This window comes from Sesamum indicum, linkage group LG6 (genome assembly GCF_026168435.1).
Source record: "Sesamum indicum cultivar Baizhima isolate 11 linkage group LG6, ASM2616843v1, whole genome shotgun sequence".
Taxonomy (NCBI): domain Eukaryota; kingdom Viridiplantae; phylum Streptophyta; class Magnoliopsida; order Lamiales; family Pedaliaceae; genus Sesamum; species Sesamum indicum.
In genome coordinates, this window is record NC_142662.1 from 26,027,389 (window position 1) to 26,042,696 (window position 15,308).

General features: G+C 36.4%; 1 protein-coding gene across 2 annotated transcripts; it reads left to right on the forward strand.

Annotated features, from left to right (window-relative positions):
- Positions 1–1,560: 1,560 nt before the first annotated feature.
- Positions 1,561–11,832, forward strand: LOC105163315 (protein transport protein SEC24 A). 2 transcript variants are annotated; one of them, XM_088881257.1, is made up of 14 exons: positions 1,561–1,747; positions 2,593–3,704; positions 3,802–3,940; positions 4,608–4,798; positions 5,868–5,975; positions 6,056–6,259; positions 6,459–6,690; positions 7,659–7,808; positions 7,947–8,103; positions 8,471–8,598; positions 8,762–9,084; positions 9,165–9,353; positions 10,179–10,419; positions 11,296–11,832. In XM_088881257.1, the coding sequence occupies exons 2-13, from the start codon at positions 2,619–2,621 to the stop codon at positions 10,410–10,412; spliced, it is 3,141 nt and encodes a 1,046-aa protein (XP_088737383.1). In that variant the 5' UTR covers positions 1,561–1,747; positions 2,593–2,618; the 3' UTR covers positions 10,413–10,419; positions 11,296–11,832. The 2 variants fall into 2 exon arrangements, with proteins under 2 accessions (XP_088737383.1, XP_088737385.1); XM_088881259.1 differs by having other exon boundaries at positions 9,177–9,353.
- The last annotated feature ends 3,476 nt before the right edge of the window (positions 11,833–15,308 follow it).

The window sequence follows — 15,308 nt, forward strand, 5'->3', positions numbered from 1 at the left end:
AAAGATAACAAAGATTCATGATAAATAAATTGGTTATGGCTATTGGTGCGACCTAACGACCCCACCTTTCTTTACCTTGTCCATAGTCAAGAAACGTCCATTGACTAAATCCCTAATCAGTAGACAACCTTAGAAACGTTCTTAAGATTTAATTTACCAATAACATTAAGAACTAAAAAGACCCAATTATAACAAAAAAATTCCTACGATGATTTATTTAAGTTAGATTGTGCATTCCCCATAACATAATCGAGAACTTTTACATAATCAATTATGTTATATTATCACTAGTTATTGAACTAAACAAACAATTACGGATTTGCAAGTTCAAGTGGCTAGACAAATATTCATGACAATGAATAACGGTATCTATCGTTCATAAATCAGATTATTTGTAATAAAAGTACAGAGAACAACACAAATACCAATATGAATAAAAGTAGAAAGCATAAATTAGATCACACAATTTGTTGAAATTAAGCATTCATCAATTCTTCAACCCGAATGAGAGAATTAGCTAGACATGCTCATAAAAGAACGCATGAAAAATAAAGTAAGAAAATAAATAGATAGACGAGAATTCAAGATCTCAAATTCTCAAGAGTTTAAAAGTTTATCTTAAAGTAAATTACATTACATATATATACTAACTAGATACCTAATTCTACTATGATTAAAAGATAGATTCCTAATTGAACTAAAAGACTAATGTAAATAAAATTATTATCCTATTTAAACTCGTCATCATCAAAAGGTAGTCTAAGCAGCTCCAAATTCTTGCCAGAAATCGAGTTTGAGTCTTGTCCGTAATTTTCATTTTGGTTCTTTTCTTCATTTTTCATTTAATTTGTCATAATGTTGCAAAATAATATTTAATTAGGAGCATTTTGGTCACAAAATAAGTCAAAATATCCCATGAAATAAGCACAAAATGCGATCATATCAGAACCGCATAAAAATATAAAATATAACGGTCGAAAACTTATGAAACCTCAAATGTCACAATTAAATTGTTATAACGGTGAGTAATTGATGTCTCAAATAGATATAGAATAAAATAGACATATTAATCTGAAATATACATTGAATATAATTTTTTTAAAGCTTATTTAAAAAAAATATATAAACGAACAATATCATGCTACAGGACTAGCTAGACTACCTCTTCCCTTGTGAGGCGCAACGAACAATTTTGCTAGGAGACTTACTAGCCTAAGACCTCATCTCTTGTGAGTTGTGAGGCTCATACAAAATTGATCGAATAATATCTTACACAATGAAGGATAAATTAAGTTAGAGGCAACATCAAAATATAATATATTTTATTTTCGTCATATTTAGGTATCAAATTTTGATTGAATATATTAATAATTTTAGATTAAAAATTACTTGAAGAGGACATGACCTAAAATAGTAATAAATTGCAATGTTTGTGACGGAATATCCTGCCGTCATCAATCCAGGATCAAAACCCAACCCGAATAGTAACGGTTAAAATTGGGCCCGGCAGGCAGTGGTCCGATTTCAAGAACTAGAAGTAGAAGGTAAAGATCCTACCCGATCTAAAACAACTGCGCAAAGTGTTTTATATCATTATCATGCTATACTTTTATCTATGTACAGTCTGTACAATTCCAGAGCGGAAGTAATTGGACTCAACGCTTGTTCCTGTTTCCTTCTCACTCTCTCCGATCGCCGGCCCCGCAATTTTCAGATTCCAGTATCCGCCGGCGAGATCTCCGACTAGGTAAATTCGGATTTTCTGGATTTGTTGACTCAGTTGTTTTGGTGAATAGTAAAGAGTGGTGAATCTTGCTTGTTTGCTTTTTCTTGATGAAGATTTGGGGTTTTCTTGTGACTTCTTCAAGATATAGTTTATTTTGATGCACTGTGATTTTTAGCAGTTCAATTGATTAATGACAGGTGATTTGGTGTTGCCCAATCTTGTTTGATTGTTTCCTGTTTGTAGAGTGAGATTGAGTGCATGTGTTAGTTCTTTCACTCCCGAATTGAATTTCTGTGCTTTCAGTAGTGCTTGATGTTTTCATTCTTCTGTTCGTTTGGGTATTGTCTGGGTATATAAGTTCGTCAGCTGCCTTTGTTATTTAGTTGACGGTGTGTTCGGGAAAACATGGATTTGCAGAGCGGAAAAGCTGCAGCTTTATCACAATCTAATCGGTATACAATTTTCATGCGAACTGTTTTTTTTAGGGCAATGTACATCAATCGTCTTTAGGATATATATGTTGTTCATTTCGAGTTTGTAACAAACAAATTTTCCTTAACGTTTCTGTAAGTTCCATTGCTATTCGAATTGAGATTCTCCTGATCAAATGGTTGGGTACATTGGAGTTCCCTCTGCATTATCTTGATTTCTTGCAGTTGTAACTAGATAACTGTAAATATGAAGAATTTTCATGTTTTAATGTATTGGCTGTAATTTATTTTCCACTGAATTGTGTGGTCAATCAAAATATGATTTGCTCGCTGAGTTCATCTTTCTGTGCATCAAGCAAGAAAATGCTGGTTTTCTTTACTTTGCCATTTTATGAATTCTGGGTGTTGGCTAAAAGAAGCTTACCCCTTTTGTAGGTGATCAAACTTGAGATAGAATCTTCATGGGGACCGAAAATCCTAACCGTCCAAATTATCCATTGAGACCAGCTGCATCACCCTTTGCTGCTCAGCAAAGTACGACACCTTTTTTGCCATCTGGTCCTGTGCCTGGATCAGAAGCATCTGCCTTCAGGCCTGCACCTCCTGCTTCATCTCAGTTTCCAACACCTCCCTTTCCCACTGGACCTTTGGTTGGATCAGAGCCCCCTGCCTTCAGACCTCCGCCGTCAAGTAGATCTAATGACCTGGTTAGGCCACCTCCGTCATATGGGTCACCAACATCAGGATTTCAGCGCTTCCCAACACCCCCATTGACCTCAACCGGTCAAGTACCACCTCCACGCACCTCGCTTGCAGGTCAAGCTGTTGTACCTCCACCAACCAGACCTTCTCCAGGTCCCGTTTCTCTTCTTTCACAGCCCCAACCACCATCAGTACCCATGGGAACTCCTCCTCAAAGCATTAAAACTGGACAATCCAATCCGAATGTTCCTTTGCCTGCTGACCAGCACTTCTCGACTTCCAGGCCAAACACCCAACCTTCTTCACCACCAATGGGGCCATCTTATGCAACTCCCAGGGGTACCTTTCAGCCAGCCTTTCCAGGGTATACTAACACACAACCAAATTCTGTTGCTCAAGCTCCACCTACGCATCCTGCCTCCTTCCCATTACAACATGGGGGCTACGCTCCACCATCTACAACTCCTTTTCTTGCTCAACAAAGAGGTTATGTTCCTGGTCCACCTACGTCAACTCCTTCAGGCCTTTATTCGGGGAACCAAGTTCAGCAACATGGCATGGCACCTCCTATTGCTACTTCACAGACCTTGGCAGAAGATTTTAGTTCACTTTCTCTTGGATCTGTACCTGGATCATTTGATGCAGGACTGGATGCTGCAGCCTTACCAAGGCCATTGGATGGTGATGTGGAACCAAAGTCTTTTGCTGAGATGTACCCAATGAATTGTAGTTCTAGATTCTTGCGACTCACAACAAGTGGCGTACCAAATTCTCAGTCCTTGGCATCCCGGTGGCATTTGCCTTTGGGAGCAGTTGTTTGCCCTCTGGCAGAAGCCCCTGCTGGGGTTAGTCTCTATCAAATTTAGGATGTTATGTTTGTTAACTGTGTTCATCTGCAACTGCCAGTCTATCGCCCCTAACTATCAGTTGATTTTCATTCAGGAAGAAGTTCCAGTAATTAATTTTGCCACGACAGGCATCATTAGATGTAGAAGGTGCCGCACTTACGTCAATCCTTACGTCACATTCACGGACAACGGAAGAAAGTGGAGATGCAATATATGTTCATTACTTAATGATGGTTAGTTTCTCAACTTCAGATGCTCGAATAGATCTTTTAACACACAGACATTGACACATATATATACATATATATTGAATATTTTGAGTTCATACTGTAGCTTTTGAATCATGCGACAAATCACTTATGCTTTTAGCCTGACCACCGTTTTTGTGATTACTACCACATTAAGTGACACCTTTTGCATGGAAAAAAAATACCAACTTGCTTGTTACTTTACTCGTCATAAAGAGAAGGAAATGTAGAAGCAATCTGATAGATAGATTATGGATTCCTCACTATCAGCAAGCTCACACAGGCAATGAACTACTTCCGACTTCTTCGGTTTGTAGCCATAGTGTATAGAGGAAATGCTGATTGAGTCTTTTCCTTGCTGTTACATGCATTTTTGCTTTTCCATGCTTAAAAGTTTTTCCTTTTGGCATTGAACTTATAGTGCCTTCGCACGTATTTATACATACTTCATTGTTCTTGTTTCAATCATAGATTTTCCCTTACACTTGTTAAGAGATAACAATTCGTAGAATCTGGTCTGCCTCTCAGTGACGAACAGGGACAGCCACTAAAAATCACAGCACTCTCTTATGGAAGCTTCTAAGTAATCGTTATAGGTGCACACATGATTGCCTAATTTTAATCACATGGCTGTAATGCTCTTTATTTGCAGTTCCAAGCGAGTATTTCGCGCACGTGGATGCTACTGGCAGAAGGGTTGATTTGGATCAAAGGCCTGAGCTTACAAAGGGTAGTGTTGAATTCATTGCTCCTGCTGAATACATGGTCCGTCCTCCAATGCCGCCATTGTACTTTTTCCTCATCGATGTATCAATAACTGCAGTTCAGAGCGGAATGCTAGAGGTAACTTTTCTAGTAAAAGTAAATATTCTTCAGTGAGATGCTTGTGCATTTTGGTAAAGAGATTCATCTCGCAAAAAATGTGGTTGGCATGCTACTGTCTTAAATGTACTTAGTGAAGGAGCTAGGAATTGGCTACCAGATCTATTTGTATGATATGCTTTACGATGTGTTCTATCATTGGATTTTTTTTTTTATTACACTCGCGCACCCAACACACATAGACACCCAAGGTTTGAACAGGAGACCTCCCATAGGGAAGTCTTGTGCCCGAACCATTAGGCTGTCCCTAGGGAATTTGTCTATCACAGGATTTGTTACTCTTTTGTAAGAATTAAATTACTGTTATCACATTTAAGAAATTAAAAAGGGTTAATATATTCATTATTCGAGAATTTGAAATATCTGAAAGAACTAACAATATAGTATGTTGATCTTACAAAGGAACTACCATAACATTTGGTGGAATTTCTAGGTTTATTTTATTCTTAATCCTATTTTCAGCCATTGGAACAAATTAAATTAGATAGTCATTTGAATAGTAGCTTGTTCATTAAATGAAATTGCTCCCGCAATTGGTCGGTTATGAATTTATTTGTTATTCAAAAGAACTATATATTTCTTCCAAATTCCATATCATTTCATCTTTTCCCTAAGAACAGTATTGTCGTACAAAGTGAATTCAGATTCCAGATTCAGCTTCTTTTCAAGCACTTTTAAAATTCTAATTTCAATTCCATGTGTCTGACGACTATGGACTAATTTTCTAACAACTTTCATACAGTAAATTCTGGGCTTCCGTTTTGCTATTTTCATAAGTCTAGAAGGGGGTACCTTTGTTAATTGATGCTTTCAGCTAAGCAGCTTAACACCATAGGGGTCTGGGAACTGCTTTTGTTTTGTTCAATTACGGTCTTCTTTCTCTATCTTTTAATTGCTATGATGTGGATGTTTTTTCTATCTTGATTATATAGGTGGAAATTAAGCATTTATATCAATTTTCCCAAGTTATTTCATCTGCTTGTGTCTTGTGCATCTGATGAATCAATGCTAACCTGCATTACATTTGCAGGTTATGGCACAAACTATCAAGTCTTGTTTGGATAGCTTGCCTGGTTCAACTCGAACTCAGATTGGCTTCATAACTTATGATAGTACCATACATTTCTACAACATGAAAGTAAGTGACTGATGTCATAGAGTTATGGTAAATCATTTAATCCATTTAACTTAATAACTAGTGGCTTCCTCTTGTGCCAGTCATCATTGACACAGCCTCAGATGATGGTCGTCTCCGATTTGGATGATATATTTGTTCCATTGCCAGATGACCTTCTAGTCAATTTGTCAGAATCTAGAAGTGTGGTGGAGGCATTCCTTGATAGTTTGCCCTCCATGTTCCAGGAGAACACGAATGTGGAGTCTGCATTTGGTCCAGCTCTTAAAGCTGCATTCATGGTTATGGTATGTTTGCCTCTGTTATTTACACCACTCTTAATGTTGATTATCAACTGTTGCCTTGGTATTATTGGAAACTTTTCTGTAATATCTTGCCCCATTTGGCTTTATTAGTTACCTTTCGATCGCCCGTTTGTAGGTTGAACCTCTGGGACATTGCTGTCCCTTCACCTGGTCACTAATTAACTTTTATTTCTATTGTCAGAGCCAACTTGGTGGTAAATTGCTGATTTTCCAGAATACTCTGCCATCACTTGGTGTTGGCCGCCTTAGGCTGCGTGGAGATGATATTCGGGTTTATGGGACAGACAAGGAGCATATGTTACGAGTACCAGAAGATCCATTTTATAAACAGATGGCCGCTGATTTTACCAAGTATCAGATAGCTGTGAATGTATATGCTTTTAGTGATAAGTACACAGATATAGCATCCTTAGGTATGCTCTAACTTGCTTAAACCTTCTGTTTACGTGGAATAATCAACTTACAGTTTTGTCGGTGATTGATTTGTTATTCAGCATGTTTCAGTTCTAGTCATCCTTGGATCTCCACATATAATGATGCATTTATAAAATTAGTTGATTAAATATGCCGTTTGTGGTTGCCATATGATAGATTTAGAAGTCCTCAACATGTGTCTCTACTTTCGCCGTTTCATGCGCAAGTCAGGAAGGACCTATAGATTCTGGATTGAGAGAGTACTAGGATGAGAACTAAATTGCAAATAATTTAAATTTTAACGTAGAATAGGTTTAAACTGGAGAATATGATACATTGATGTCTAACCAATTTAGAGATTGTTAGGGAATTATAAATTGAAGCGACAAGAAGAAACAGAAATAACACACTCATACATGTAGGCTAAGTGGTGCCTTAAGAGGTTCGTTTCTTCTTTTGAGACTTGATGGCCTCAAGACAAGAGGGATAAAACACAGTCCATAAAACTAGTCTTATCCTTCTTGCTTCATAACAAATTGCAGTAGAAATATGTAGGTGATTGAATGTTGTATGACTAATTCTAGTGGGGAAGTCTGATTTCTTTAAAATGAAAACACGACTTATGCTCTAAAACTTGACAGCGCGCATTGAAACCATGAAATTTGTCTTCTGCTAATTGCTTCAGTGCAACTCATTATTATAATTCATAGAAGATTGCTGACCGAAAATTCATGAGATTCCCTAGGTCTTGAAATCCTGGGTTTTGGAATTATCAGTGTAATGTAACAAGTAGGAAAGGAGCATTGAGATGATACTGGAGTTACCAACATATGCGAGGCTCACCCTTTTATTAAACTTCTCTGCTTTTTTAAGCTGCTGATGAGACGCTACTAGTTATTGGAGTAACTTGGGTCTTCATTTTCTGCCAGATAATTACGATTAATCTGCCATTATTAATGCTTTATAGGAACTCTAGCAAAATATACTGGTGGTCAGGTGTATTATTATCCAAGTTTCCAGTCCAGTATTCACAAAGATAAGTTGAGACATGAGCTGGCCAGAGATCTCACTAGAGAGACTGCATGGGAAGCAGTCATGCGTATAAGATGTGGAAAAGGTAAACTTTAACATAGCAGGCTGCAGATATGAAAATCATTACTTGGTTGGCATGTTGATCATTTTTCTTTTATTTTTTCCTATAATGTTGTTTGGTAAGCTTCTTATATTGCAAGCTTGTGTCTTTTCCTTTCTGCAGGGGTGCGTTTCACATCTTATCATGGAAACTTTATGCTAAGATCCACAGACTTACTTGCACTTCCCGCTGTTGACTGTGATAAAGCTTATGCAGCGCAGTTGTCTCTTGAAGAGACCCTGTTGACCACGCAGACTGTGTACTTCCAAGTTGCTTTGCTGTATCCTTGTCTCACAAAATAGTTTAAGTGGATATCTTGCAAATGTGGGCCTGTTTCATATAAGTTCTTTCTTTTTTGAATTCAGTTGTTTCATGGTGGTCACATCTAAGCTAACTTCCTTTTCTTTTGGACAATCGAAGGTTTCTATTCTTTCCTTATTTATCTCATGAAATGTGGCTGTTTCACCTTCAAGAGTTGCTATATTTTTTAAGGTTCTGTTCTATTATTTCTATAGTTTAAGATGATTGAAAATTTTAGATAGTCCTTCATTGCTGTTACCTGTTATCTGGAACTTTTCATATTTGGGATCCTTATGAGCTTAAATTCTCTGAGGATAGATAATAATAATCCCTTAACCATTGCTAAGATATACTTCTTCTTCTGGAGAAAGGCGTATCAGGGTACACACGGCAGCTGCTCCAGTTGTTGCAGATCTAGGAGAAATGTACCGCCTGGCTGACACTGGAGCAATTATTTCTTTGTTTTCCAGGCTAGGTAAAGAAGTTTCCATCTCCCCCTTTCCCTTTACCTTCCTCAGCCGAATCTCTCAAACTCGGGGGAAAGGTCAAACGAGAAGATAGAAGCATCTGAGTTTACCTCCTCTTCATAAATATTGTAGACTAATATCAATTTAATTATTGGATAAATTAATCTGCAGCAATTGAGAAAACTTTGTCCTCCAAGTTGGAAGATGCTCGGAATGCCGTTCAACTTCGGATTGTCAAAGCCCTGAGAGAATACAGAAACCTGTATGCTGTTCAGCATCGCTTGAGTGGAAGGATGATTTACCCTGAATCACTAAAATTCTTACCGTTGTATGGATTAGCATTATGTAAATCAACACCCCTCCGTGGTGGCTATGCTGATGCCCAGCCCGATGAACGCTGTGCAGCTGGTTATACCATGATGGCTTTACCTGTTAAAAGTTTGCTGAAACTTCTTTACCCTGACCTGGTTCGTGTGGATGACTATCTTGTAAAAGTAAGTATCTTGAATTCTTGTTTTCTTCTCTGATGGAGTTAATAATTCGGATTTCTGAAGCACATCTTACCAATTCCCAGATATCTTCACAGGCTGAAGAGCTTGACAACATCAGAAAAAGGCTACCACTTACTGCACAGAGCTTAGATACCAGAGGTCTCTATATCCTTGACGATGGTTTCAGGTTTGTCATATGGTTTGGCAGATCTATTTCACCTGATATAACGAGGAATTTGCTTGGGGAAGAGTTCATCACAGACTACTCAAAGGTGAGCTTGATTTACTGTTTGAAATATTCCTGTATACCAACCTTTCAGTTTGTGAATTAAGCTAGTTTATCTGCTTAGTCATTTCTTTGTCTTCTGCATTAAGGGAAAGAAACAGCACCATTTGGTGCAGGCTTGTAAGCATGCATGTGATCTGTATTGTGCTTGTGTTTTTGCTCTTTTCTCTGAAAAAGTCGGTCAAACCTTATCACTTTGGAGGTATTGGACAAATCATTTGATCTGAAATTGATTCATTTTTTCTCTAACTGGGTTTGATGGAAAATGAGAATTGTTCTAGATTTTATTTTCACTTGGGAGGTATTTTCACTGAAGAACATTTTTTTTCTTAATATTTTTAAATGTCCTGTAGGAGCTTCTCGTTTTGGTTTGTGAAAGAGTCAGCCCTGTTCCAGATTGTAGTTTGTTTAGCAGATAAAATTTATGGCCCCAGCTTTGCAAGGTGGTTTTATGTTTCCATGTGCTGAGTTGAGTTAGAATAGGAAGGCTCCTTGTTGACAAATCTATTGCAAGTCCAATTATGAAAAGATAGCTTTTATTTGTCGAATTTCACATTCCAACCCTGAGTGTGAGTCAAGTGCTTAGATGATGTGATCATCTTTAATGGCCATCTATTGTCAACGTTTTTATTTTCAAATTTTGTATGCGTGAAAATCCTTAGTTATGCAGCAATTCGATGGTGTTTATTGCAGTATTAGCCAGTTACAATCTTTGTATTAAAAACATTCCTGTTTAAGTGTCCCACTTCCAGCTGCAACTTCATTGACTTGGTCTTCTTGTACGTGGTCTTTGTGTCTTTGCCAAATCCAGGTTAGCCTTTCACAGCGAGACAATGAAATGTCAAGGAAGCTGATGAAGTTACTTGATAGATTTAGGGAGAGTGACCCGTCATATTTTCAACTATGCCATCTTGTGAGGCAAGGTGAACAACCAAGGGAAGGCTTCTTCCTACTCACAAATCTAGTTGAGGACCAGATTGGTGGTGCAAATGGCTATGCTGACTGGATGATGCTACTATTCCGTCAAATTCAACAAAATGCATAATATATAGGTAATGTTCTTATTAGCTTTAGTAATGCATTGGGCTTTAGCATATTCTGAAGCAGTAAAGTTTTTTTTCCCCCTCGTGTTTTGGGGATGTCTATGAGAAAGGAATATCACATCAATTCTTTCTCGTTGCTTGCTGTATCAGCTAAAAGGTTTTGCATAAGCTATGCATCATGCAAGTGACAGAGTTTTGATATTTCCTTCCCATTTTATTTCTGTTGAAGAAAACTCTTGATAGCCTTGGCATTGATATGATTTATAATTAATTCTGCTGTCGGGTCAAATTTCAACACTTCAGCAATTGGATAGCTATTGGCATATTAGGATTTCTCTCTGTCATATTAAAAGAATGTACCCGTGGGACTTGAGACCTGAAAGTATGTAAAAATAAAGTTGTTTATGTTACACTACTGGATTTGTATGCCTATCAACGTGCAACTAGAGATTGTTTTCCCTGGTTCAGAATTAGAGATTAGAAGTGGAGTATGTCCTGATGAAATTTTGAGAATGTAAGAAACTGAAAACTCAATCGGAAATATGTTCTTCAGTTTGTAGTGAAGGTTATCAGACTGTCTCTTGGACGTGAAGATTTTGACTGGTAATAAGAGGCTGGCTAAGTTGTATGTGAACTAAGCTGTAGAAAATTGAAGCAGAAACCCTTATTCTTTTTGAACCCTGATCACAAACCATGAGATTGTAAGTAGTTAAATCTTTGTTTAAAGATATAGTTGACCTCAAAACATTGACTAGATTTTGAACATATTCTCATTCTGGTAATTGATTATATTATGTTTAGCTACACTATTTGCAATGTCATCAATATGATGAGATTGAATCTTATTGCTAAGGACATGATAAAATTCCCCTTGCTTACTGACAGGCAGTTGATGTTATGGCCAAGTAAGAATTTTGAAGAAAACTGCAGCTGGTGATCAAATTTGAGAATTCCAAATTCACGAACTAAGAGGTTTTGATGCAAACATAAGATATAGGTTGATGATGAGACTGGAGGATTCTACATGCGTCTTTAAATGGCGAATCGCCAGATAAAGCTGTATTCCAAAGAAAAAAGTCCCAGACTGATGGTTCATTGGATCTCAATTAGAAGGGAATTCAAAGAGGGCCAGCATCCCCTTTGGTTCATATCGTATCTTATGGTGCAGGGATATACAGACTGCTTAAAATAAGAGAACCCATAGATCACATTCATGATGGACTATTTTTGGTTTGAACTTTTTTGGGTTTATAGCTTATGATAATTATTGCTGTATTCGCATGGCATGATTTCTTTTTGGAATCGTTGGCACTTTCAGTTGTGGATCTTTTTAGGCTGTGTATTTAGAGGTAGACACTCGAGAATATTCTTTTTTGTATTTGGGGGGTGCTCCCCTGCAGTGAATTTTTCCTCTTGTTACCATTTCTTTTGGCTGGTGTACCGTTCTTTCTCCATTAAACTGCAAAATAACTTGAAGATAATTGAGCAGTAACGGAAGAAAGCTGTTGGTGGACATTCTTGTTTACAGTAAACAGCCCCCTGTTAACCAAATCACAAAACACCCAAAGGGAATCGACATCTGTTCTATGTCCAGTTCAAATTAAGCTAAATCGTTGATGTTTCTGGGTTTGAGTTTTGTGATTGGGGTGGAACTCTTCACAACATTCTTCGGTTCTATCCTCTTTATCAGAAAACTGAATTGACTAACGATGCAGGTCTGTCCTTACTGAACATTCAAAACTCAAAGAGGTGTAAGCATGTAAAAGATTGAGAATTATTCATCTCAAGAACAACAAAATTCTATTTTTTGGTTTTTCAAGAAAGAAGATAAGTGGAATGCTCTCTACTTTTAAATGTGTTCGGTCTCAAGTTAAGAAAGTGGATTAGTTAGGATAACATAAACAAATAGTAAGTGCTGAGCAAACATCACATAAAAAGTAGTTTGTACAATAATAAAGAATGAGTTTGCGTTGTGATTGGACCAATGGAGGGTAATGAGCAATCACAGATACACAGGCAAGCAATGCTGGGAAAAAAAGGATACTAAAGAATGGGATTATTAGTTTAGTATGTAGGATAAGAAGGGATCTCAAAAGCCCCAAGCAGGTTCAGACACCAACAAATTCTGTCACCACAATTTCTAACACTGCATCTCTTCCCTACTTTCAAGATTCCCATCCTCAATTCTGTCAACATTCCCTCTCTTATTTTAGTCCCCTGAGACTTCCCTTTAAACTCAAAACATAGACAAAAATTGCAATATCTGTCGTGCTGGAAATTTTTATCAAATTTAGGTTTAATTTAATCAAATCAATCATAAAGCAAATGTAATATATTTGCAGTGTGATTAATCACTTTTCCTAAATTGTATATCAATCACACAATAGGTGTATTGCACTTGCATTGCAATCGGTTTAGATTTGCCCACGCTCGTATTGAGTTAAAATTTTTCCTATCATCATATAATTACGTGCTTTCTCACGTTATATATGAGCCCAAAAATAGGGACTTCATAACACTTAACTATTTTTCCTTGTCTAATAAATTTAAAGAATCTGTAGACCACAATCACAAAATAATAAAGATTAATAAATACTTTAGAATGTACGACATCACGTAACTACTGAGCATGAGAAGAAAATCAAACTAAGAGAAACAATTCCGTGCTAACTCATAAAAAAAGAGATTATTCGTGATCCCGTCAGTAGGTGAAGCTACCACATGATCTGATCTTCCCTCAAGCTGAAGGCAAGTTGAGATCACGCTGGCAGCTTCAACTACTAACGGTCCACGATTCACAATGTCATGTTTCTTCACGGCGATTGTGGTGGAGGACGCGGTGGTGGAAGTGTGAAGGAAAGCTAATCCAGAGGTATTATAATATATATATATATATATATGTATATATGTTGTGCATGGAAATTTGGCTTTCTGCTGGTGAAAACTTGGGAGGGGAGTGGATGAATATATATAGATGCTGAGGATTATAATATATATATTTAATTTTTTCGTAGGAGTGCATAGTTTTATTTGGTGCATGTATATATATATATATATATATGAATGGTGAAAAAGCTTACTGATGACATATTAGTGGTGGATTAATTAATAATGAAATAATGAGGAAGGAACACAAATGGCAGTGGTCCAGACAAAGTTGAATATTGTCACGCCCACCACACCACCATCTCCATGCGGACAGCCTTTGCAACTTCAATTCATCCTATATTTGACCTACAACCTTTTATCAACTTTACCACTGCAACACACACACACACACACATTGCGTGCTTGCATGTCCATGTCCGTATAATTAATACTTCCACAAACATAAACTCTAATATATAATATTATATATGTCATGGATCAAACATATTGAAAATAATGATGTTTATTATGTAAATACAAGAAACAAATTCATAGGCCACCATTTGCATGTTTTCTTTGTTGTATATATAGGAGAAAGAAAAGTATATTATATACACGATACATACACTCATATATATATATATATATATAGCATTGTTACGTTGTCAGTTTCCTAGTAAGTATCTTACCTTTGTTGAAAGAGGATAACTTTATCTTTACAAACATGGAATGCCATTTGTCGGATGTTTGCTCATCCATCCAATTGTATAAACCCAAAATTTCAAGGACATGACTTTGAATTAAGTAAGATATATATATGAAATGGATCTGATGCAACAAACAACACTTCTCAAATAATACATATATAATATCCCATTCTTGCAAATAATGCATCCATATTGTATGTCTCTTTATATACATTTCAATTTTCTTTTCATGTAAAAAATTTGAATGATTTCAACTTCAATCATCCTTACATATTAAGATATGTTCTCGCTAAAAATTATAGACACAATATGTACTATCAAATGTTGTGGTCTATAGTAGTTCAAGGTTGAAGATTACCATATCTTCATCGTGTGTTTGAATTCTTGTCGACTTTTAGTTTTTTGCGATTGTCACTCGATTGCAAAGACCCTGCCGGTTAGTGTAAAAGCACATAAATTTGTTATAAATTGTTCATTAATACAATTAATTACATGTCAAGTTTTAATATATTTGTCTATAATCGATTATCTTTTTTTAATCGTATATCAATCACATAATAAATATATAACATTTGTGATATAATCAAACTCAAATCCGGGTGCATTTGACATTGACGTTGGGTTGTTTTCAACTTGTTTTAGATTCCAATAGAGAAGCATGCAATAGATGGTTGGAAAGTAGCCCCCGCGTGTCGTTGTGTGAAAAAGCGGAAAAGCCCCCAATACATTGGCCTCCTCATCAAATGGGCTTTTCACAAAAGCATGCATTATATTTATAATTTATATACATATATATATATATGCTTTTCCCATAATTATTATAAGCATTAATTCCCATTAATTTAAATATGATTAGTAGCACTCACATCCTAATTTGTTAATCAATTCATGCTTAGTGGCTTTCGAACTACTTTCCTAATTATATGTCTTCTAATTATTAGACTACCACTAAATATATATCATGGTTTAATTAATTAATTATTTTAACTACTTACAAAGGATTATGTCCCAATCTTTTACTTCATTACATATATCTAATTTTATTTTATTTTTTTGTACATTTATAACCTTTGAATCTATCCACTTGGTTTTATGAAATACCAACACATGGCGGTTTCGTGATAGATAATCCATATGTGTGTAATATTATAATTAAGTAATATAAAAGCGATGCATGTAAGCGTTCCACATTGATTGCAAACAAGGAACTTGAGTGACTTATAAGATCCAAGATCTCCTCTCCTTAGCAAAGCATCTTTTCAAGATAAAATCATGAGGCTTATACAGAACTAGAGCGAGACAATACATCGCGGGACACTGATC

Excerpts from the sequence above, each read along its gene's own strand:
- LOC105163315 (XM_088881257.1), top strand. The coding sequence starts at position 2,619 with ATGGGGACCGAAAATCCTAACCGTCCAAATTATCCATTGAGACCAGCT. Across the intron at positions 8,104-8,470 it reads TACTTCCAAGTTGCTTTGCT|ATATACTTCTTCTTCTGGAG; the intron begins GTATCCTTGTCT and ends ACCATTGCTAAG. Across the intron at positions 9,085-9,164 it reads TGGATGACTATCTTGTAAAA|ATATCTTCACAGGCTGAAGA; the intron begins GTAAGTATCTTG and ends ACCAATTCCCAG.